Source organism: Mytilinidion resinicola, assembly GCF_010093595.1.
Source record: "Mytilinidion resinicola strain CBS 304.34 unplaced genomic scaffold BDZ99scaffold_10, whole genome shotgun sequence".
NCBI classification, from domain to species: domain Eukaryota; kingdom Fungi; phylum Ascomycota; class Dothideomycetes; order Mytilinidiales; family Mytilinidiaceae; genus Mytilinidion; species Mytilinidion resinicola.
The window spans coordinates 1,053,366-1,076,029 of NW_022985446.1; the positions used below are offsets into that span (position 1 = coordinate 1,053,366).

The window sequence follows — 22,664 nt, forward strand, 5'->3', positions numbered from 1 at the left end:
TATGGACTGTGGCGCATTGGACGGTTCAGTCATGGAGCAACCGACCGCTGTACTTTCTGCAACAAAGCCTCCGTCACTCTCGTCTCACATGTTCGTTCACACTCGAAAGTCTCACTCAGCCGGGCGGCTCGACGTTTCTCGCAGACCCCATTGGCTTGGCATCAGCCACGGCTCAGCCAGACTCCATTCGTGCATAAAGGCCTCTGTGCGTCCCATCATGAAGGATCACTATCATGACCTGGCGCTCACGTGCAGATATCCGAGCGTCCCACCTCAAAGATGCTAGTAATGAGTAGACTTGGAGTCCGACAGTAGTGAAATGGACATGGCCAGACGAGAAACGTATTACACGTTTGAGAGGAATAGATGAATACTAGGACAAGATCTAGAAGCTATGTGCTTCGCAGCTTTCTCCAGGGAGGGGCACGTGCTTTCTGCAAATACTGTAAAAAGAGTTCACATCCAACGGTATACTATGAATTCATGGGCCTATCGCGGGGACTTGCTGTTGCATTATTAAAGCAGCATTCGAGCTAGGTGTTCTGATTGGACGGTGCAACCTAGATAGTGAAATATATAGTTTCTCTAAGATTTACTTGGAACATCTCAATATGTCCCTTCGATGGCGAGATATAGTGTGACAGAGGACAGAGTGCCTGGTCCGGTATCAGATGAAACTAGATGCCGCTTATGACTGCGCTGAATAGCAATGTGGAAATCGTCGGCGGCAACAAACCGCGGAATCCCGTCGAAGGTTCCAAGAGAATTACAAAGGCATCCGAGCCTATGCAGCTTCATGTAGTGTATGTTCTGCCTCCGTCCCAACGCTCAAGTCTCCGCGCACTATTTGGTGGGGAACATTTGGACCATTTATTTCCAACCGCTCGCCTAACCTTGCTCCTGCTGTGCATCATCGCGACCTCTCCCCAAGTCCACATCAGCTCGCAGCCTGCCAACCACCAACCTCATTCGCTTTTATCGCCATCCTCACCTCTCTCTGCGCTTCTCCCGACCACAGTAGCGCTCTCTTTATCCCCCATCCTTCAACATGGGCGACTCCATGTCCGACGCGGATAAGGTGGGCTACTCGTATAAACTCACCAGCGATGTGCGACTAACACAACTTAGATCCGCATGAAGCGCCTGGCGAAGCTCGGTGGACCGCCCGCAGCTAGTGGAAGCTCTAGTACTACTCCTCTGCAAGAGAACTCCCCAAATACTCCTTCCACCCCGAAGCTCGACGAAAGCGCTGCTGCCCCGCCACCAGAGCAGTCGCCGGCTCCGAGCAACCCATTCTCCCAACTCGGCATAAAACCAGACTCGAAACCTCGCATCAACATCAAGAGGAAGGCTTCTCCACCACAAATGGGTGATGGAACGTCAGATACACGCCCCAACCCACCCCCGCAGCCTGGCGTATGGGAGGATAGGACGTTGAGCAGCATATTCCGGCTTACATTGGATCCCAGCACCACGAAGGACCTCCACGGCCACCGCTTGTTATATGTTAATAGCGTCAGGAAGGATTTGGAGGAAGAGGACGGTGGGCAGGTACAACTTAGAACCGACGTGCTGGACCAGGCTATAGTCGAGGCAGCATCCAGTCTACCAGACGGAAAGCCCCTTGATTATCTACTAGGATGCTGGAAGCGGGTTTCTAAATTATATCGCGGCATGCGAGGAGGTAACAAAGAGGACCCTCGATTCAAGGTTCTCAAGGAAGCTCGGCGAATATGCTTCAGTTATTGCATCTTTGCGGCCACCATGCCGGAGGAGATGTTTGGACAAGAACCACCCTCAGAAAATGTTCTAGCACAGCATCTTCTTGTAGACGCTGAAAATGATCGCGGTATCTGCCACGATTTCCTCAACGAAGCTGTCTCCAGGTTCGACGAGGACGAGAGTGTCAAAGAGGCACTAGTTGCAGCAATGGAGGCTCTCAGTCAACAGCTCGCCAAGCTATCCATGAATGACAACACGAAGCCATATATGCTTGTAAGTCTCAGACATCGACACTGCTGGTCGTCACTTACAGGTCGTAGGCTATGCGTAACTTCGTACGCTATCAGCCGCTTCTCGTGGCGATGACGGAGTCCCCAATGTTTCTCCCTCCAGATTTACCCCCAGAGGCAATCGAAACCAGCACCTTGTTAGGTCCATTCTTCAGACTCTCTCCGATGCAAGCCGAAGTTGCTCTCAACTATTTCACCGGCTCCCAAACACGAGATAAGGCTTACGTTGCCAATTCACAAAACGCGCTGCGCATGACCCTCGCAGCCCACCAAGATGAGTTGCTCGATATTGCAAACTGCTTCATCAAGACAAAAGAGTCTCGGGAAAAGATCCTCGACTGGCTTGCTTTGATCGTTAACGAGAACCACAAGCGTAGAGCCATACAGGTTGACCAGAAGACTGTGTCTTCTGATGGGTTTATGGTCAATATCACAGTGATATTAGACCGCCTCTGCGAACCTTTCATGGACGCCACATTCTCAAAGATCGATCGTATTGACGTGGATTATCTTCGAAGAAAACCTCGTGTTTTAATCGAAGATGAAACTAAGATCAACGCTGATCAGCATGAGTCGGATGAATTCTATAGTAATGTTGCAACTGGAACCAACAACTTCATTACAGAAATTTTCTTTCTGACAGTCGCTGCTCACCATTACGGGACCGAGGCCGTCAACACCAAACTTGGCCAGCTCCAGAAAGACGTCAAATGGATGGAGAAACAACTAGAAAAGTTTGAGCTAGAGCGGCACAAGTTTTCACAGGTATTTCCACAACCCATAGGAGGTGACCTAGACTGATGAATCTCTTTAGAATCCAACACAGCTTGCACTGTACGAAGCCCATGTGAAGAAATTGAAGACTGCTTTGGAAAAGGGCCAATGCACCATTCTGGCAACACAAGGAGTTCTCTTTGATGAACTCGCTCAATCTCGATCCATGCAGTTCATGCGATATGTCATTGTGTGGCTGCTGCGGATGGTATCCCCAGGCTCGAATTTCCCCAAGAAAGCGTTATCGCTTCCGCTCAACGCAAATCAACCAGAAGTCTTCAAGTGCTTGCCCGAGTACTTTCTAGAGGATGTGGTCGATAACTTCAAATTTATCACACGCAACATACCCCACATCATCACATCAACTCAGTGCGATGAGTTAGTAAAGGTCTGCATCACATTCCTCCGGAGCTCGGAATACATAAAAAATCCATATCTGAAGTCTGGATTGATTACCATCCTGTTCCATGGTGTTTGGCCTGTGCGCGGACGGGCCAAAGGTGTGCTTGGAGATGTACTATATGGTTCCGACTTCGCGACCGATCATCTACTGCATGCCTTGATGAAGTTCTACATTGAATGCGAAAGCACTGGAGCACACACCCAGTTCTTTGATAAGTTCAATATTCGCTACGAAATTTTCCAGGTCATAAAGTGCGTCTGGCCGAACACGATCTACCGCGACAACTTGGCTACAGAGGCAAGGTCAGTTATCCTGAGACTAGCATAGCAAGATCGCAGCTAATATATGATAGGGTCAATCTCGACTTCTTCGTCCGCTTTGTCAATCTTCTGCTTAACGACGTGACATTTGTCCTGGATGAATCGTTTACCGCTTTCAAGCAGATTCACGATCTCCATAAAGAACTCAAGGCTCGAGATTCTATGGAAGAGACTGTTCGACAAGAAAAGGAAGAAGCTCTTGCAAGTGCACAAAGCAAGGCTAAAAGCTACATGCAGTTAACCAACGAAACTGTTTCCATGCTGAAGCTTTTTACCGAGGCGCTCAGTGACTCCTTTACGAAGTCCGAGATAGTCCAGCGACTGGCAGACATGCTCGACTACAACCTGGATGCCTTGGTAGGACCGAAAAGCTCGAACCTCAAGGTCGAGAATGGCGTGGAGTACGGCTGGGATCCCAAGAACATGCTATCTGAAATTGCGGACGTCTATCTTAATCTCCAAAAGAAGGAGAATTTCCAGAAGGCCGTTGCTCGCGATGGAAGGTCGTACAGACCTCAGATCTTCACCAATGCGCTCTCAATCATGCAAAAACACGCACTGAAATCTGCCGAGCAACTGAAAGAGTGGGAGCACCTAGCAACCGTCATCCAGAACACCAAAGAAGCAGAAGATCAAGAGGAACTCGATTTTGGCGAGGTTCCCGACGAATATACAGATCCGTTGCTCGCGTCGCTGATGGAAGACCCAGTGATATTGCCAACGAGCAAAGTCACGATCGACCGCAGCACTATCCAGAGTCACTTGCTGAGTGATCCGAACGACCCCTTCAATCGTTCTCCATTGAAGATCGAGGACGTAATTCCGAACGAGGAACTAAAGGCGCAGATAAATGCCTGGAAGACTCAGAAGCGAGCCGAGGCGAAGGCTGCCCGGGAGTCTGCTCTCTCTGAGAAGGTAGATGGGGGAGAGCCGATGGATACATCGGGCTGATTGAAGGAGCTGAGAGGAGCTCCTCTCTCTTATCAGGATGGCTGCATACAGGGGCGTTTGGGATGCTGATTTATATTTAAGTGGTCTTCGGTGAGACCTGAAGCGGTCGTTTGGTTATGGTGGCCGCATATAGACAGACCTAGAAGGTATTGGCATGATCACTGTGCAGCATGAGTTCAATTCCGGGTCGTAACTCCAGCGATCTATAGGGATGGATTACCGATAGACCGCCATGCCGGCATGAAGAAAATATAGTTGTTACAATCCCTCTAGGAGATTCCATATTATACACTGATACTCCAAGGCCTTCCGAGACCGCCATCGTACTCATATAGCTCATAATTTTCCTCTGGTATCACCGCGACTCTTCTTCTTTCCTTCTCCGGCCAAACCCATATGTGACTCCACATCCTACTACGTTGGCAACGCAAAGACCTAATGTCGCCCCTCGAACTATTCCCCGAGCCCCAAACTTTTGCACGAGTCTCTGTGAAGTCGAGTATTTAGCATAGACTTAGACTACTAGTATGATAATAACGTTGCCTTTTATAACCACAATACAATACAAGTGAAAATATGCCAGACGTACCTGTTTCCTCCGGCTCGCCAACAGCAGATACAAGCCACTCCACGCGCCAGTAATCCCCGCCGCATCAATCTTATACCCGCTCACATTCGCATAGCTCGCCGCGAGCAAGACAGGCGTGAACATCATTGGCAGCGCTTGGAACGGGCGCATATGCTGTGCGGTAATAAGGGTCGCTAGGAGGGTTGGTGGGAGCGGGTTTTCTGGGTGAATGCATGAGCTTCACGCATAGATATACACCTCGAACACAGAGATTGGAAACTCACCGCCCCATGCTTGTAGAGTATGGATCGTGCTAGCTTTCACCTTCTCTTCGGAGGGTTTGTCTGCCATATCTGCGGTATTCAGTGTTTGAATTGGGAATCGAAGTTGGTGAACGAGCAACTCGCGATGACGGCAGCGGACAAATAACGCACGGACTCCCTCTCTCCAAACCGCAACGTCCACTCTTCTCGATACATACAGACACACACCCCCGACAACAACACCTCTATATCATCACCGCCGCGGTGCCCCTCCGCCCTTAAATCACCGCTCGCTACAATCCCCCAACCCACCAACCTCACACCGCTGCTTCTACCACCCCTAACCGCGCCCGCCGGGCAGCACCCACCACCACCATGTCCGCTAGAGCCAGCGGCGCCGACAGCGGCTCCGGCGACGCCAAACACCGCGCGCATCATGACGGCAGCTCCGGACGTGCATTCACAGTTGAGCAGAAGACGGCAGTGATACGGATAAAGCGGTGCTCGCCGACGGCGTTCTACGAGATCCTAGGCTTGGAGGAGGTCAAGACGACGGTGTCAGAGGGGGAGATTAAGAAGGCGTATCGGAAGCTGAGCTTGCTCACGCATCCAGATAAGAATGGGTATGAGGGGGCGGATGAGGCGTTCAAGTGTGCGTATAGCCGACTTTCTTGAGTGTGATTAGCGAGAGAAATAGAGGTGAAGGCGGAGGTGGAAGAGTTATTTGGGAGGGCTGTTTTGGGATGGTTGTGCTGATTGTTTGATACAGTGGTCTCGAGAGCTTTCCAAGTCCTGTCCGATCCGGATAAGAAGGCGAAATTCGATAAGTTTGGCGGGGACCCTGATAATCGGTTTGCGGGCGCATCGAATGCGGGCGCGTCGCCGTTTAGCAATTTCTCGCGATCGCAGAGCGGAGGTGCAAGCCGGCAGGGGCCAATGTGGGAAGAAGAGATATCGCCAGAGGAGATGTTCCGGCAATTCTTTGGCGGAGGCTTCGGTGGTGGTGGAGGAGGCTTTGGAGGACCATTTGGTAAGAATCTCCATTATTACCAATCTCACCGCTGCTTCGAAGAGATATCCTGCCCGCTACACTACCAATTCTTTTGGTAAGCTGGAAAGGAGACGACTACCCCAAGTACTGCTGCTTGAAGGAGCATAACATCTGCCGTCATAACATCTGCCGTAATCCAGATTAATTTTAGGACTTCAGCACCAACTTCTTAACTATTGTCCTTCGATTTGAGACTATTCAATTATATAGGCTTTTGCTAACATTACCTCCCAGGCGGCGGACTCTTCGACACAGGCCCCGGCTTCGTCTTCAACCTCAACGGCGGCCCCGGCATCCGTGTCCATCAATTCGGCGGCGGACGACCCCGACGACGTCCCGCGACTGCACAACCGTACGTATCCCTCATATCTCCACATCTCTCATGACTAACACCCCTCCAGCCCCGGCTCCGAACCCGCTCCCACCGTCTCCTCCGCCCTCTCCGCCCTCCTCCCCCTCCTCGTCCTCTTCATCATCCCCCTGCTCTCCTCTCTCTTCTCCGGCGGCACCCCGCCCCAAGGCCCCTCAGTACGCTTCGACGCCGCTACCCCGCCTCAAACCTACGCCCGCACATCCTACCGCATGAAAGTCCCCTACTGGGTAAACCCCGAGGAGGTCTCCGACTACAGCACGAAGAAATGGCGGGAGCTCGACAAGACCGCCGAGATCAAGTTTGTGCACCAACTGAACATAATATGCGATCGGGAAAAGGACACGCGGGATCGCATGGTGCAGGACGCGCAAGGGTGGTTTTTCCCCGACGAGGCGAAGCTGGCCGAGGCGCGGAAGTACGACATGAAAAGCTGTAGAAGGCTGAGAGAGCTGGGGTACAACGTTCATAATTAATAGGGTTTGTTGATAGAGAAAGTGGGGAAGCCATCATTTTTTCTTCTCATTCAGATCGAGAGACTTCTGGTTACATACGTTCTGTGGGTTGGTTTTCTATTATAGCGGCTCATGACCCTTCATTGTGAGTGGGGATTCGAGGCGTGGGGGGGGGGGGGGGGGGGGGAGGGGAGGCGTTTTCTAAGGGTTTGCGCAGCGTCTGCGAGGAGACGAAGGGGGAGTGAATGCAATTGAGAGAACCAGAGACACCACGCGTTGTGTCAATCATCTGCACGTTTGGTTCTATGCGATTCGTGAGGTCCTTGAAGTGTTTTCTTATTTACGGGTATTCGCAAATGCCTGACAAGCTTTCTCAGAAAGCGGCAGCTAGCCAACGTCCCCTGTATCATGCAGCAACGCTCATGTTGAAACAGCCCGAAAGCGCCATCACCTCCTCACGAGCCGTTCGTGACAGTGTTCACAGGCTCCCCCTTCTCGTCGATCAGAGTCTCCTCCGTCTTGAGCGGCCCCTCGCCCACACCCGTCAATATCACCCTCGCCACACCCTCCTTCAACCCAGCAACAGCAACACCAGCCTCCTTCTCCACCACCTCCAACGCGCTCTTATTCGCCTCCACCTTGCTCCCCCTAGCACCCTCCCACCCCTCCTTCTCCCCAAGCATCGCCTTGAACAAGCCCGCAACCTCCTTCTCACTCTCCTCCAGGTAGTAAATCACCGCATTCGGCCCCGCATCAAACGTATACGCCGCAACCGTCTTCCCCGCCTCCTTATTCACCTCCTCCACAACCTTGATCGCCGCACGCGACACATCATTCAGATAGAAGATCGGCGGCTCGGTATCCAAGCACGTCGCATGGAACGAGTTGCTATCCTTCATCGTAACCCGCGCAAACGTCTCGAAGTCCTTCGCCTTCACCGCCGTTTCCATCTCTTTCATCCTGCGGGGGACCGTCTCGTTCGCGCGCGCTGGGAACAAGGACGAGGTGGCGACGGTCGTCTGCATGCCCGTCGTGCTGGACACGCCCTTCTTCGCCGCAGAGACAACAAGGATGACGGCGCGCATGGCCGGCCAGTGCGCTGCGGGCGCGACTTCGTACGCGACGCTGTCGGACCCGTCGGCCGCGGTGCCTTTGTCCCACCCGACGTAGCCGCCGAACAGGCTGCGGCACGCGGAGCCGCTGCCCTGGCGCGCGATCTTGCTCAGCTCGGTGGGCGTCGCGGGGAGCTCGTAGAGGTCGGCGATGGCGCGGACGAGGGCGGCGAAGCCGGCGGCGGAGCTGGCGAGGCCCGCGGCCGTGGGGAAGTTGTTCTCGGAGACGATTTTGAGCGGGTAGGTGGAGAGTTTAGGAAGGGAGGGTTTGGAGGCTTCGAGGGCTTGGCGGAGGGTGCGCAGTTCGCGGAAGCAGGCTTGGGTGCGGGCGCCGGAGACGTCTTGGGGGGAGCCGTTGAGGAGGAGGGAGTCGGAGGTTGGGTAGGAGGGGGAGCAGGAGGCGGTGGTGTGGGTGCGGAGGTCGGATTGGGAGAGGGTAACAGAGAGGGAGGAGTTGGTGGGGAGGTTGAGCTTTGGGTCGCGTTTGCCCCAGTATCTGGTGTTTGTTAGAATCGAGGGGCAGTGGTGGGGCAGAGGAGGTTCGAAGCGTACTTGATCACGGCAATGTTGACTGGAGCCGTGGTGCTCGCGCGGTATACTTTGTTGTCTGCCATTGTTGCGGTTGCTGTTGTCTGGAGAAAGTAGAATTGAGCAAAGAGAAGATCAACGGCGGAACGAGTAGTAGAATAGTATTTCTCGAACGAGGAAATTGGTGACGCGGAGTCCGACTTGCAGGAGATAGACACTGTTTCAAGCCAATTACTGACTCCCCTGAAACGGCGCGGGAGAGCAATTGGCAACCACGGGGAGAAGTCTGAGTAGGCAGAGAAGAAGAGGCGGGGGGTCGTTTCAATTCACTCTTTCACCGCCTCAGGAACGAGAGGACCCTTGCACGGGAGCCTTCCCGCACTCGTCCTAGCGCTCATTCCTTAATGAATGATCACGACATCCCTGTCCAAAACTTCAACTTCAATCTGAACCTCACGACTCACGATACACCATTGAACCACGACCATGGCAAACGAAACTGAGGCGGCGCCCACTGCCTGCCCCGTCGACCATACCACGCGAGAAGCCTGGCTCGCACAGGCAAAAAAAGCCGGCCAACAAGCTCCACACCCGCATGCACCTGCCATAGCGCCCTCACCATCTCCATCCCCCCTCGTAGCCCAGAGCTGCGACTCTTCCGAAATCGACCAATCCCCCTCGCAGTCACAATCATCATATGCCTCCCGCATCTGGTCGCGCCTGGGCACCGACCGCGAGGTCTCCACCATCCCGCGCGCACTACCGGAGCACGCTGCAACTAAGCCCGCGAATAATGAGCAAGAAACAGGCGCGGATAAAAGGAGCGGGAACTGGATATACCCGTCCGAGCAAATGTTCTTCAACGCTATGAAGCGGAAGAACTTCGATCCCGAAGCCACGGACATGAAGTCAATAGTGCCAATCCACAATGCCGTGAACGAGAGGGCATGGGGTGAAATCAAGAACTGGGAAAAGGGGCGGGGCGCTGATGCGTGAGTACCCTACTCTCATACGTCGTATAAACTACAGCAGTTTCTGGGGTTCAGAGCTGATGATATTTAGATGCGGTGGTCCGAGACTTGAGTCCTTCAGCGGCCTCTCCTCCGCGCTCACACCGAGAGCGCGGATTAATACGTGGATGGGCTACCAAGCCCCCTTCGATCGGCATGACTGGGTTGTAGACCGGTGCGGGAAGAAGGTTGAGTATGTGATTGATTTCTACGCGGGCAAAGTTGAGAACGAGGGTAAGGGATTAAATTTCTACTTGGACGTGAGGCCGAAGTTGAATAGCTTCGAGGGGTGGAAGATGAGGGCGCTGAATACGGTTGGGTTATAACGAGACTGAGTTTACACAAGCCAATAGACGAGAGAGTGTGCATTAGATTGGTGTTTTTGGGTAGATGGGGCATTTTGGGGGGGATGTATTAGTACTTGTATGTCAGTGTAGGTCATTGTATCAAAATCTACTCATGCGTATAAACGCAGCGTGCCCTCCGCGTAGTCATAACTTTTTCAATAATTGTCAGTTTCGCTATCGCTTTCCAGCCCATTTCCAACGATCCGATTCATAGTATTACGAACTTCGCCCACCAAAACAGAGTTAAAAGCGCACGGGCTGACTCCAGTCTATCAGTCTCTCGGCCTCGTTTCCCAGAGCTGATGTACAGGCCACGCCAATAGTATGCCGGAATCATGTCCAAATCGCACGGACTGGCTCCACTTCATACATCTCACCACACCCAAATCAACCCCACTTCGACGGTCTAATTTAGCGTGTCATGAATCTCGTAACCCCAAAGAGGGTTCAAATCAAGCTCGACGCAAACACCTCCTCGACAGGAAACAATCTTGTCGTCCTGCGCCACAAAACGCCTGAAACGCAGATGAAGCACCTGGCGCACCCTTAATCGTCACAAAAGCTCACACAAGTCAAGATTAAGACCCGACAAGTCATCAAAAGTACATCGTACTTTATATGTACACAGGTGCTATGGATCGATCATAAGAGTATCCACCAAATTGAACACCTTCCATATCCAATCTATCGCAGTTTGATATTCGCCTGTAGGACAACCAAGCACACTGATGAACACAGATTGAGAACCGTAAATAGTCCCGCTAGCGAAAGTCGATGACGTGAATGCTATGAGAATCTCATTTCTTCGTTTCGTAGGCTGACTCGTGGAAGGCGATTGCACTGTTCGGTTGTTAGTGTGTGTTTCAATAGGAGGGGGGTAAGGGAATCGTTACCGTCCGCTAGGATCTGTCTGGTCCGACCAGGTCGGGGTCCAGCGCATGACCGTCTTGGCGCAGTAGGCAGGGAAGTGCTCGTCGAACATTGTTCGGTACCAGTACCTGTTCACAGTTAGCCATACTCCATGCCAAGACGTCCAGGTTGTACGCACGCTTCCTTGCTATCTGGGATATCATCACCCCACTCCTTTTTCGGGTTCTTCATCATCTCATCCGTGACCTGCAGCTCAGCGTTGTCCTTCAGCGCATCAATCCACCCATACCCGACCCCGTCACTGAACTGCTCCTTCTGTCTCCATAGGATTTTATCAGGAAGATACGGCTGCGTCTCGGGCTCGTCGGTGGTGTCGAAGGCTTTTCGGAGAATGTACTTCTCGATGCGGCCTTGGTCTTTCTTGATGAGCTTGTCTTCGGGATCGATGTTCATCGCCACATCTAGGAAGGCTTTGTCTAAGAACGGCACGCGAGCTTCCACGCCCCAGGCGATGGTAGATTTGTTGGCTCGGAGGCAATCCGCCAGGTGAAGGTTCTTGATTCTCCTTACATTCTCCTCGTGGAACGCTTTCTTGTCTGGCGCGTTTACAAAGTAGAGGTAGCCGCCGAAGATTTCGTCGCTGCCTTCGCCGCTAAGTACCATCTTCACGCCTAGAGCCTTGATTTTCCGGCTAAGGAGGAACATCGGGGTGGATGCTCGAACGGTAGTGACATCGAACGATTCGAGATGGTAGATGACGTCCGAAAGAGCATTGAGTCCGTCTTCGATAGTGAACGTGAAGGTGTGGTGTTTTGTGCCCAGGAAGTCCGCAACCTCCTTAGCAGCAATCGCGTCCGGCGCGTTGGGGAGCCCGATAGAGAACGAGTGAAGCTGAGGGAGGACCTGGACAGTAGCTAGCTCATCGCCATCGTCAATACCCACCAGATGTCCAGCAGCGTGGCCATCCAACTCGCCGTTGGTACCGTTGGTGCTCGTAGATCGCTTCGTCGCAAGTGCGTTTAATCGAAGCGTCTCACGTTGAGCAATCGAGGCAACCAAGCTGGAGTCGAGACCGCCAGAGAGGAGAACTCCATACGGCACTTCCGCCATCAATCGCTTCCGTACCGATTTCTCGAATGTTGTCCTCAAAAGCTTGTAGTCCACTGGAGCTGTTGGAACGTGGCTCGGCTCGACCAACCATTTCGGCGTGTAATACCTCGTCAACTTGTCCGTCTTCGAGTCGTATACGTGTCCAGGGGGGAAGGAGATGATATCGTCACACACGGGGTGTAGGCACTTGAGCTCGGAGGCAAAGTAAACTGCTCCAGGGGTCGTGCTAGATCTGCCCATGTAGAACGAGGTGATTCCAATAGGATCTCGGGCCGCAATCACCCTATCTTGAGTCTTGTCGTGCAGGACCCAGGCGAACATGCCATCCAGGTATTTCGGCGCGTCGATATCATGTTCAAGATACTACCACACATATCAGCAACAACCTGTCTCGCCTGTATTCTCTTCTCGTACCAATGGGATTATGACTTCGCAATCCGAATGTGTCTTGAAGTTGTAGGGGGTCTTGAGGCCCTTGCGGAGGATTCGGTGGTTGTAGATTTCGCCATTGACAGCGAGCGATACCGTCTCGTCGTCGTTGACTAGAGGCTGTGCACCGGAATCTGGGCAGATATGAGCGTGGAGTCATATAGTTTAGGAAGTTGAGGCGCATACCAACACCGACGATGCTGAGACGCTCGTGGACGAGGACTGCATTCTAATTAGCATACCGTCTAAAGACGCGAGGGCTGAGGAGATGTTACTGGTGTTGTTTGCTATCCAGTTTCCACCTGTGACGCTTCAGTCAATTGCTCGAATGCTACTCAGGATATGCTTGCTCACTCCAGTCAGGGCCCCGATGTCGGACGCTGCAGCACGGTTAGCAGCGGTTCACTACGATCGTCAAGAAGGAACTCACGCCTTGCCCATCTTCAACGCGGTAGACTTGAACTTCTGCACATCGGGATGACTGGTGGAGTGTTAGTAACTTATCAGGGCGCGGACGAGGGGCAGTCGAGGGGCATTGCAGAGCGCTGCGCCGGGTGGTGTGACGTACCAATGGCAGGCAAAAATGCCACACATGATGGCGGCTAGTGAGAGGAATCGGGGGAATGTGTGCTGGAGCACAATGAGGCGGTGGTTGTGGTGTTTAAGTACTGGGCGAGGGCGACATTTTTTTGTCCATGGCCTGAGTCAAACGGCCTTCGCGGCCACCAGCGGTAATCGGCCAAACGCCCCACTTAGAATACGCCGCGACTGGAATGCCTGTCCCTGCTGCATCTGCGTCCAGGGTGCCGGGCTTCATATCGAACCCATCGTGACCGCGCCCGTGATACATACATAGCACTTGCGGGTGGGATAGTGTGGGATCGTGGGATTTGCGTGAGGGGTGCTGCATCTTCCCCGCATCATCGTGAGCCACCACGGCTTCAGTCGTGAGCCACCCCCCACGAAGCGGCAATTTACAGCGCCCGTGGCCATGAAAAGAAATGTACGTGATGGACGTTCTCGTGACGCATCAATTCGATTGTATGAACTGTTGATACAGGTGTCGCCCCCAGAGTGATCTTCGTGCTGCCTCATTACCTAGCTCCACAGCTCCTTTGCCCCGAGTGCTTGCCATAGTCGCTATAGGCCAAAACGCAGTGCATACAACGCTCGCCGGCTCCAAAAGCATTCCCCACGATTATCACGCCGCAGAAACCAGAAAAAGAAACAAAAGAACCGTACCTTCTGTCCCCGTTCCATCCTCAGCTCGCTTTTCCCGTGGCATGATCTCCATCAGCCGACATCCCACACGCTTCTTCAAGCGGCAAATCCGGGGCCGCTACTTGCGCAATTCCAACGGTCTTGGCAGGTGGGAGATGCTTGCACATTGCGGGGAATCAGAACAAGAAATATGCGAGGAGAAAGCTAATGAGGCACAGAGCAGCCGCGATCTGGACTGGGACGCCACTTGCAGGTGCCTGCTGCACCCCCAGACCAGTCGTGCCGGATGCAACCCTGGTCGTCGAATCCTGGGCAACGGCTTCGCCCTTTCGCTGTCTCAGGCCGTGCTGCTCGACCTGCTGCTTCAGCTTCAGGATCTGAGCCTTAGCATCCGTGAGCTGTGCCTGGAGCTCGGCAGTCGAAGTTGGGACGGCGCTGGTGACTGCAGCGACTGCGGCGCCAACGGTCGATCGCTCGCCGGAAGTAGCGGGGTTATGTGCAGATGCAACTGCGTCACCTAGGTGGCTATTGTCTGCGGGTCGGTCTGCTGGGCGGGATATGGATCCCACGGGGGTGGCGTTCGATCGCAGTGGGGTGACGGCCTCGGGAGAGGGAGACTGAAGGGTTGATTCATCCTCGTGCTTTACGCCATTCACTTTGGCGGGGGTAGCCGTGGATCCATCGGCAGGGAGAAATATGACTCGGATCTTCTTCTCCTGAATAGACGACTTCGAGGTCTGCTCGATATGAGACCACTGGGAGGCGCAAGGTAAGTAAACAGTGTTCAGTTCTCGAGGTGGTGGTAGCATACGATGGATGCGATATTGTGAAACTCCTTGTCAGCAGTCACAGCGACTGACTGCACCAAGAACTTGTCCCGGCACTTCGCATCAGGAGCGGGGTCCTCCTTCATGGCCTGCAGTAGGACTAGACATGCACGTCAGCGGCCCGGCAACCCCCACAGTGATATGAGGCATTTCCCTACCTTGAACCTCGACATCTTTGCCGGGCTCGATGCGACCAGAGTTGGGTCGAACGCAATATCTACAGCAACGTGGTCAGCTCGTGTGGGGTAGGATGGGGGCGCGAAGGGCGCGTACTGCTTCGGCGCAGTGGTTTTGACCTGCAGAGCGTCAGTTATCGGTGAAGCTGTGGGATATGTGTGGGATTGGGACGAGGTGTTTATCGCTCACCTTGAAGGCCACCGGATCGCTATGGGGGTTCTTGAGACGCAGGGTCTGGGAGACCTCCTGGGTAAAGGGACCTAGACGAGATCAGTGAATGCACGAGTATTGAATTGGGACATGGAAGACGTACGCTTGAAGCCCAGCTCGACCGGGTCCAACTCGACAGACATGTTGGCGGCGTCGGGGGTGCGTGTGTTGATTGTTAATTGTCGATATGAGGGGGCGCAGCGCGACGAGGATGAGGTGGAGTTGTTGATCGGCGCAATAGGTGGCTTGTGGTACAGGAGGTGGGAGGTGAAAACTAGAGCAAGCGGGCGATCCTCGAGCACAGGAAGCAATATGGGGAGTCGACGCGGTGGTGATGCGGTTTGTTGGAGGCGGCTCGGTTGTCGTCACCTTGAGAACGGCCGTGCTAGGGAAGTCTAGAAAGCACTTTCAACAAACACCGTCATCACGAACGGTCCTTCACCAGATCGGTAGGCTGCTGGCGGTAGCCTTACCGTGGAAATGCGATTAATGACTGCCTAACTACCAAACTTCAACCTTGCGCTCTGATTATTGCTGAATCACTAATACACCCCGCTACCAACTCTGGTACTACTTAAGGTTCGCGCAGCTACACGCCACATCTCGCTCTCACAAACCAACCCCTACCTCGCAACTACCTCTACAAAACCTCAAAATGGCCACAGACCTGGAACAGCTTCTCGATATGGGCTTCGACAAGGAGCGAGCCCAAATCGCCGTCAAGAAGACCGGCGGCCGTACGTTCACTGCCCCGCCTCTGCCTGAATCTACTAACTCCGAAGCAGTACAAGGCGCCATCGACTGGCTGGACAAGAACCAAGAGAAGACCATAGAGCAAATAAAAGAAGAGGAAGAGGCTTCCGCAGAACCTGAAGCTCTCAAGCCGGGCGAAACGGCCCAGAGCTTGGTCTGCGACGACTGTGGGAAGCGGTTCCGGAGCGCAGCTCAAGCCGAGTTCCACGCGACCAAGACGTATGACCATCACCAGCATAACAATCAAAGCTGTTCACTAACTCTCCATTCAAATAGAAACCACGAGAACTTCTCCGAATCAACCGAAGAAATCAAGCCCCTCACCGAAGAAGAGAAGAAGGCCAAGCTCGAAGAACTGCGCGCCAAAATGATCGAGAAGAAGGCCCTGCTCGCGGAGCAAGACAAGATCGACCGTAAGAACAACGAGAAGATCCGCCTGAAGAACACCAAGGAGTCGCACGAGGCCAAGGAGGCGCTGGAGAAGAAGGAGCGCCTCAAGGAGGCCCAGGCCAAGAAGCGCGAGAAGCAGCTAGAGATTGACGCCCGCAAGCGCGCGCTGGAGAAGATCGAGGCGGACAAGGCGGAGCGGAGACGGAAGGCAGAGCTCGAGAAGGCGGCCAGGGCGGGCCAGGCTCCACCGGCGGCGGTTGAGCCTACGTATGCCACGACTTCGGGTCCTACGACGTCGAAGCCCGCAAGTGCGTATACTGAGACGAGGCTGGCGCTGCAGACTCCTGGGGGACGGGTCACGAAGAGCTTCCCCGTGGAGACGACGCTGTTCGAGGTCGCACATGCGCTTTCTGAGAGCATACCCGAGGTTCAGACATTCACTCAGACATTCCCCAAGAAGGTGTTTGACAGGACCGACTTCGGGCAGACGTTGAAAGAGGCGGGTCTGGTTCCTAGTGCGATGCTTATCGTTAAGTAGACGGGCTTATGATCTAGCATTCTTACGGCATCTTACGACCTCACGATGGCTATCGAGGAAGAAAGAAATTAAAAAATGTGAACAAAGTTTCACATATACATGATATCCATGGATCTGGTGTTGTGGCAGGTCGTGCTATCTTGCAATAAGTAGATATATACAAAGATCTGCTGTAGAGTATTTCAACCCATGATTGTGTTATAGCTACTCCTTTTCAAGCCTCGAAGACGTGAGCAGTGCCTTTTTAAAGTATCATTATACCATATAGCCCAAAGACACCCACTGAACGCTTAAACTCCTTTCATGTACCACTCCCCTCAATCATAGTCATCCACTACATACGCCCCCGCCTCCCTCTGCGTGGAGCACCACTCCTCACTCGCCAACCCCCTCTCCTTCCTCTTCACCAACGCCACCGCATCCTTACACCAATCACACGCCCACTCACACTTCGGTTTGTTCGTATCCGCAAAATACCTCGAGATCGCCGCGTGCCTGCACCCCGTTGTGCTCTCACAGTACGCAATCAGCGCCTGCAAGCTCTTCGCCCGACTCATTATCTGCGCCTGCTGCGCCGCGCCCGCATGATGATGTTTCGCGTTTTCCCGCGCCATCATGTTCGCGGCTCGATCGCGGTCCTCGCGGCCGTAATACAGGATGCAGACAGAGGCTTTCCCGTCCCGTCCAGCTCGTCCGGCTTCTTGGTAAAAGCCTTCGAAGGACTTGGGGATCTGCCAGTGCACGACAAAGCGGACGTTTTCTTTGTCGATGCCCATACCAAACGCAGTGGTGGCAACGATAACGTCGTAGCCTTCACGGTTGGCGACCCAGCCCGCTAAATGGTCTGCGCGATCAGTGTGGGGGAGGCCAGCGTGGTATGGCTTCGCACCAATGCCGTCTGCGCGAAGCCGCGCGGCGAGGGATTCGCAGTCCTTGCGGAAGAGGGTGTATATAATACCTGGGACGTTGTCAGCGCGCAGGTTCAGCGCCGCGAGCTGTGTTCCCCTGGGGGTGTTTGCGGCACGCCGGGTGTGAGCTGCGCGGAGCCAGGCAAGAAAGTCCGGGTAGTGGTCTTCCTCGTCCGACTTGAACCTAACCTCATAGTGCAAATTCGGGCGGCTCGTGGTCATCGTGAAGATCTTGAGTTTGGCCGGGTCGAGCTTGAGCGTGGTGATGATGTCTTCTCGCACGCGTGCAGTAGCAGTAGCGGTTGTGCATATCATGGGGACATCGGGGAACTCGCGTTTAAAAAATGAGAGGGCCTGGAAGGAGGGGCGGAAGTCATGGCCCCATTCGCTGATGCAGTGGGCTTCGTCGATGGCGATGCGGGCGAGCTCGCACTGCGTGTAGATGACGCGGAGGATCTTGCGGAAGTGGTCGAGTTGGCAGAACTCAGGGGTTACGTAAAGAAGGCGAGTAAGAGGGTGCCCGCATTGGAGGTCGTCCATGATGGCGGCCTTGTCGGAATGGGGCGTTGTGCTGTTGATTGTGGCGACTTTGATGCCTGCGGCGCGCATGGCGGCGACTTGGTTATTCTGGGTGGTGTGAGATATGAAGACTCTTCAGTACTGCAAACTGTGAAACGTACCATCAGAGCGAGGAGAGGAGATATGACGATCGTTACTGCGAAATTTAGGTTTTAGAGTATAGTTCTGGCTGAAATAGAGTGGAGGACATACTGCCATGATCAACGACAGCAGGCAGTTGGAAGCATAAGCTTTTACCAAACGAAGTTGCCGCTTGGAGGAAGACATCTTCGCCGCCGAGAGCAGCGTTTATGACTTCTCGTTGGAGAGCCCTTCAATGCGACGTTTAGGAAAAGGCAGATGCATTGAGAACTAAGAGCAAACTGACCGAAATGAGTGTTTTTTGAAGACGCGACGCAGAGTGAAGTCAATGTCGGGCCGGAATTGTTTCTTGCCCGCCATCATGGAAAAGGAGACGGAAAGAAACCGTCTGCGTTTGAGAAATGATACCGCCTATTTATGGCGTCCCAAGCCTCTACAAGGTGCCAACCTCCACGTCGGCCTCTAGCAAAGAGAAGCGCCCATGAATGTGTACTCAAAGAAGCTCTTGATTGCCTCTTCAATAATCAGGCCCACGCGACTTGGTGAATTGATTGTAAGTATCGTGGGTGGAGGGTTGACGTCGAGGGGAAGAACTCACGCGTTAACGACCTTTCCGCTTTGGGAACGCGCGATGCGCTTCGCACGCCGAGTCACTAGATCAACCTCAACAAACAGCGGCAAGTAGGCGGACTGTCAGTGTGAGGTTTCTCTGATGCAAGCTTTAGAAGTCACGAAATAGGTTGAAGCGTCGTCAAAGAGCGTTATTCACTCCCAGCTTGCTAGCTTTGTCTCAGCATGTCCCTTCGTACTCTCCATTTCAAATTGATTACATATCCTCGCCTCAAGATGGCACTAACGATCTTGAGATCATTAATGTTCTCCTCCTGCACGCTTGGGTATACAACAGTGTCTCGAAAAACGCCCATCTGATCAGATTCCACTAACCTTAGATCATAGCAAGTGTGAACAGGATGATAGACTATCTATAAGTAATGGAGTCTCGGCCCCTTCCCATCGACTATCCACGTAGCAGCCCCTTGTACGTACTATCACACTAGCCCACTCACTCCTCTCGGGTCATCATGCTTTTGCAGTGTTTTGTAACTTTCCTCACTGTGGAACGATCCCACGTATGCGAGGGAATCTATGCAGAAGGAAGTCGACGCCTGGGCTGCGAAGTATACAAACAGTACCATAGGTGCGGACGGGAGGTCTTCTGAAGGAGAGACACCCGGAGTGTGATCGCATTACTTTGCGAGTAGTAAATGGCAATTAGCTTTCACACTGTAGATCCGTGAGAACGTTTCATCCCAAAGGCAGGGGTTTGCAGGTATGGCGGACAGTATCGTGAGAGTCGTCAAAGACACGCTGTGAGAAGACTGTTCAATGAGGCTATAGACTTGTATCGTTGATTTCGTGATTCTCAGGCGTTTCCCCCAGGCTAGACCATAGTAGCACTTAGTTTTAGGTCTACTTCGGTTTTCTTCGCATACTCATTACAATGTAACGAACCTGTCCTTCAGATTAGACGACTTATCATTGAAAGGTATTCAAAGGATGGGTATCCTGCAATTAAACTGCCGCGTGATAGAGCGGCGTGACATTGCGTTGTCATCCAGCATCCCCCAGATCCTATGCACTCTTGAAAACAAGGCCATCAACTTCATGCTCACATTCAATATCGCCTAATCATTAAACAGCGCTCACAATTACAATACCATAGCCCAACCTCTAATTTTCACCCTGGTTGAATATTCTCCAGCCAGAATCACTGCCCTTATCCTGCGCCTGCAGCTGGTCGATCTCCTTCTTCAACACATCGATCCTATATTTCCGAAACGCGCTCTCAATCCTCTTCTTCGACTCCGGATCCGACGTGATCATCCTCGCAGCTGACGCTGAGCCCGTCAGGAATCCAGTCTCGCCGCCAAGGAACAGTCCGCCAGCGGAGAAGAAAGTGTAGGTCGCGATGTCGCCGAAGGTAGTAGGTTGTAGGAGGGGTGTTAGGTCAGGGATTGCCTCTGCAAAGAAAACAACAGTAAGTACATGCTGAAACCATGAATTTGGCGGGGGTTGGAATTGAGGGTAAGCACCTGTCCTTCCGTCCGCAAACTGCACCGCTTTTGGTTTCTCCGTCGCGCGGAAAGCCTGGAACATCGTCTTGCGCGCTGTGCGGATTCTGATGGCGAGGAATAGGCCCAATCCGATGCCTATCGCAGACCCAATCGTCGCGTGGGTGGAGACTTTCTTGGCTGCACTTTCGAGGGTGTCGCGGTCGGATTGTTGGAGGCTGCAAGATTGTTAGATTCGTTCCTCCAATAAGGTCTCGTGAGTAGAGGGTCGTACTCATGTTGCAGGTGCTCTTCAGAGAGCTTCCGCAGGTCTGTGCTGGCATTCTTGCGGAAAGCTGCGAGTGATTCGGAAGACATCTTGGAGTGCAATTGGGTGGGTTCGTGAGAACTTTAGTTGCAAGGAATGTTAACTATCAGGGTTGATTCCAGGACTTATGTAGCAAGTGAGAGCTCTCGAGAAAGAGCATGGCAGTTGTTTTGAGCTAGAGGTCGCACCACTAAAACACGTCATTGTTGCGGAGCTCTTCGGCAGCGTCAGGAACAGCCTTGCCTTGGCAGTGGAATCATCTAGCCCCTTCTGGGCACTGCACGTATCGTGACGAAGCTTCGACAGAGGCTTCGAGGGGCCGGCCTCAGTTATAATTGGTGGATGTCCGTTCCGTCAGTCGTCCACACTTTTCGTCGAACATGGGGTGCGCGTTTCCATCTTGAGACAGTGCAAGTGGATACGAAGGCTTCAATGCATGATATCATTCTGAGCAATTCAGCGCGTACCCTAGTCTATTCTGCTGCTTTTCCGAAACTCTTCACCTTGTGGTAAACTGCTGCATCAGTCGTCTTCGCAGAACCCATCACCTTCTTGGTCCACTCCGTTATTGGGTCCAATGGCACCACTTTCTTCCCAATCTTGTGTCCATCTCCGAATTCATGAATGGTCAGGAAGCTTGGCGCGTCATTCGCAGGTGTGAAGTCATATAACTGACCAACAATCCGGAACCGCGTCGTTCGCTTCCATCCGGGTTCCTTTGACATTTGCTGGTTGTGCTCATCACGATACCACGAGTCCAAGTCAGCGGCTCCGCCTGCAGCGGGTTCCATAGCCGCCCATATGATTGTTGACGTTGCATCTGCTACCCATGAGACAGGATTCTTCAGGTCCAAAATCGCGAAAAAGGGAGTGCCAATCAGGTGGAGAAGATAAACGTAAGGCTTGACAAACCTTCTGGTTGCTGTTCCGTCTGGAACAACTGTACCATCGAATAGAACCTCATCTCAAACGCCGTGAAGTCTAGCATCGACCTGCCTCCAGGCAGCAGGTCACTGGTCGACTTGACAGCCTGAAATTTGGGACCATTTACGAATGCTAGATCTGGAAGCTTGTACAAGACAATGTTCTGGCTTCCATACTCGGGATCCACCGCCTTCCACCTCCAAGCAGACTTGACGCCGCCGGTTGCGAGGACGTCGGGGATGTGAACTTCGTCGTACCACTTCTCTAGCAATTCTTGAGAGATTTCAAAAGAGTCGCGAAGCTTGAATCGAGAAACGAGGATGCCAGGGCCGGTTGGAATGTCCATTTCGATCGAGAAGTGCAGAATGAAATGATGAAATGGTTGTGTGATATGGAAGCAAGGCGTTAAACCTATATATGTGCTTGTGAATGTGTGCTGACGGACGCCTTACTTCCTACTGTACTGTGGTAGTACTTGAGCTCCGCATTCTGCTTACACAACTCCGCATTTGTAGCGGATCAACGACGGATCTGTGTAGCCGATCCTTAACCGATCCTGTGTGAGTGGTGCTATGTGTACTGAGTAAGATTTCATGGATAGGCTCTATGCCTGTGATTTGAAGGATTCGAGTGTGATGAAACCAAAATGTACCTTCTTGAAGAGTTGTGGCGGCAAGCTGGCAAGGGTGGTATCCCGAGGCCTCTATCAGTGAGTGGGACCACCATCACGTGATAGTTCAGAACGCGTCTCGAGGCCACGCTAAACCATGTCCCTTCTTGTCTCCATCAATACATCCACTCTTTAGCATCATGGCAGTGCAAATGTGGATCATATCTAATCAAACCTTCTCTACTCGCTACCTGTGTCTATCGCATCATTCCTAAATCTTTCTCATTTCCAAATTACCGTTTCCAACATCACCACGCGTCGTGAACATCTACCGTCTCTCTACTTTGGCTATAAATGTTCATGAGCATTCAAACGCGCTTATGCGACATTATCACGGGATTCTGCACTCTCCCCTATGGATCAACACAGTCTAAGATGAAAGTCGGGAACTCGAAAGATACTCTCGGCACATGCTACATACATCACTCCTCTTA

General features: G+C 52.9%; 11 protein-coding genes across 11 annotated transcripts; 4 read left to right on the top strand and 7 right to left on the bottom strand.

The window, feature by feature from the left end:
* Positions 1–1,048: 1,048 nt before the first annotated feature.
* BDZ99DRAFT_388781 (ubiquitin conjugation factor E4) lies at positions 1,049–4,460 on the top strand (the record flags this gene model as incomplete). Its single annotated transcript, XM_033715597.1, has 5 exons — positions 1,049–1,078; positions 1,129–1,995; positions 2,043–2,777; positions 2,827–3,491; positions 3,542–4,460. 5 exons carry the CDS (start codon positions 1,049–1,051, stop codon positions 4,458–4,460), a joined length of 3,216 nt encoding a protein of 1,071 aa, XP_033576566.1.
* A 182-nt stretch (positions 4,461–4,642) lies between these two features.
* BDZ99DRAFT_509118 (uncharacterized protein) lies at positions 4,643–5,405 on the bottom strand. The gene is made up of 3 exons (XM_033724379.1): positions 5,313–5,405; positions 5,050–5,249; positions 4,643–4,947 (listed from the first exon to the last, which is right to left on the bottom strand). The coding sequence occupies exons 1-3, from the start codon at positions 5,377–5,379 to the stop codon at positions 4,816–4,818; spliced, it is 399 nt and encodes a 132-aa protein (XP_033576567.1). The 5' UTR covers positions 5,380–5,405; the 3' UTR covers positions 4,643–4,815.
* Positions 5,406–5,499: 94 nt separating this feature from the next.
* On the top strand, positions 5,500–7,299 carry BDZ99DRAFT_417632 (DUF1977-domain-containing protein). Its single transcript, XM_033716831.1, has 4 exons — positions 5,500–5,943; positions 6,061–6,321; positions 6,577–6,694; positions 6,744–7,299. The coding sequence occupies exons 1-4, from the start codon at positions 5,667–5,669 to the stop codon at positions 7,186–7,188; spliced, it is 1,101 nt and encodes a 366-aa protein (XP_033576568.1). The 5' UTR covers positions 5,500–5,666; the 3' UTR covers positions 7,189–7,299.
* Positions 7,300–7,438: 139 nt separating this feature from the next.
* Positions 7,439–9,113, bottom strand: BDZ99DRAFT_417635 (diphosphomevalonate decarboxylase). The gene is made up of 2 exons (XM_033716832.1): positions 8,832–9,113; positions 7,439–8,775 (listed from the first exon to the last, which is right to left on the bottom strand). The coding sequence occupies exons 1-2, from the start codon at positions 8,891–8,893 to the stop codon at positions 7,623–7,625; spliced, it is 1,215 nt and encodes a 404-aa protein (XP_033576569.1). The 5' UTR covers positions 8,894–9,113; the 3' UTR covers positions 7,439–7,622.
* Positions 9,114–9,259: 146 nt separating this feature from the next.
* BDZ99DRAFT_463392 (cytochrome c and c1 heme-lyase) lies at positions 9,260–10,281 on the top strand. The gene is made up of 2 exons (XM_033720074.1): positions 9,260–9,799; positions 9,870–10,281. Exons 1-2 carry the CDS (start codon positions 9,294–9,296, stop codon positions 10,141–10,143), a joined length of 780 nt encoding a protein of 259 aa, XP_033576570.1. The 5' UTR covers positions 9,260–9,293; the 3' UTR covers positions 10,144–10,281.
* A 575-nt stretch (positions 10,282–10,856) lies between these two features.
* BDZ99DRAFT_509122 (glutamine-hydrolyzing asparagine synthase) lies at positions 10,857–13,237 on the bottom strand. Its single transcript, XM_033724380.1, has 9 exons — positions 13,142–13,237; positions 13,004–13,054; positions 12,928–12,953; positions 12,849–12,875; positions 12,760–12,795; positions 12,559–12,707; positions 11,213–12,507; positions 11,058–11,162; positions 10,857–11,004 (listed from the first exon to the last, which is right to left on the bottom strand). Exons 1-9 carry the CDS (start codon positions 13,165–13,167, stop codon positions 10,962–10,964), a joined length of 1,758 nt encoding a protein of 585 aa, XP_033576571.1. The 5' UTR covers positions 13,168–13,237; the 3' UTR covers positions 10,857–10,961.
* Positions 13,238–13,592: 355 nt separating this feature from the next.
* On the bottom strand, positions 13,593–15,449 carry BDZ99DRAFT_463394 (MSP domain-containing protein). Its single transcript, XM_033720075.1, has 6 exons — positions 15,112–15,449; positions 14,988–15,058; positions 14,895–14,917; positions 14,780–14,838; positions 14,606–14,721; positions 13,593–14,549 (listed from the first exon to the last, which is right to left on the bottom strand). The coding sequence occupies exons 1-6, from the start codon at positions 15,149–15,151 to the stop codon at positions 13,971–13,973; spliced, it is 888 nt and encodes a 295-aa protein (XP_033576572.1). The 5' UTR covers positions 15,152–15,449; the 3' UTR covers positions 13,593–13,970.
* Positions 15,450–15,535: 86 nt separating this feature from the next.
* On the top strand, positions 15,536–16,848 carry BDZ99DRAFT_32648 (uncharacterized protein). The gene is made up of 3 exons (XM_033714294.1): positions 15,536–15,745; positions 15,794–15,980; positions 16,038–16,848. The coding sequence occupies exons 1-3, from the start codon at positions 15,664–15,666 to the stop codon at positions 16,687–16,689; spliced, it is 921 nt and encodes a 306-aa protein (XP_033576573.1). The 5' UTR covers positions 15,536–15,663; the 3' UTR covers positions 16,690–16,848.
* On the bottom strand, positions 16,848–18,820 carry BDZ99DRAFT_32627 (ATP-dependent DNA helicase). The gene is made up of 4 exons (XM_033714293.1): positions 18,544–18,820; positions 18,369–18,487; positions 18,278–18,312; positions 16,848–18,224 (listed from the first exon to the last, which is right to left on the bottom strand). The coding sequence occupies exons 1-4, from the start codon at positions 18,618–18,620 to the stop codon at positions 17,007–17,009; spliced, it is 1,449 nt and encodes a 482-aa protein (XP_033576574.1). The 5' UTR covers positions 18,621–18,820; the 3' UTR covers positions 16,848–17,006.
* A 745-nt stretch (positions 18,821–19,565) lies between these two features.
* BDZ99DRAFT_32680 (uncharacterized protein) lies at positions 19,566–20,832 on the bottom strand. The gene is made up of 4 exons (XM_033714295.1): positions 20,604–20,832; positions 20,351–20,547; positions 19,828–20,278; positions 19,566–19,769 (listed from the first exon to the last, which is right to left on the bottom strand). Exons 1-3 carry the CDS (start codon positions 20,684–20,686, stop codon positions 19,989–19,991), a joined length of 570 nt encoding a protein of 189 aa, XP_033576575.1. The 5' UTR covers positions 20,687–20,832; the 3' UTR covers positions 19,566–19,769; positions 19,828–19,988.
* Positions 20,833–21,041: 209 nt separating this feature from the next.
* BDZ99DRAFT_463398 (uncharacterized protein) lies at positions 21,042–22,224 on the bottom strand. Its single transcript, XM_033720076.1, has 2 exons — positions 21,549–22,224; positions 21,042–21,456 (listed from the first exon to the last, which is right to left on the bottom strand). The coding sequence occupies exons 1-2, from the start codon at positions 21,904–21,906 to the stop codon at positions 21,110–21,112; spliced, it is 705 nt and encodes a 234-aa protein (XP_033576576.1). The 5' UTR covers positions 21,907–22,224; the 3' UTR covers positions 21,042–21,109.
* Between the last annotated feature and the right edge of the window lie 440 nt (positions 22,225–22,664).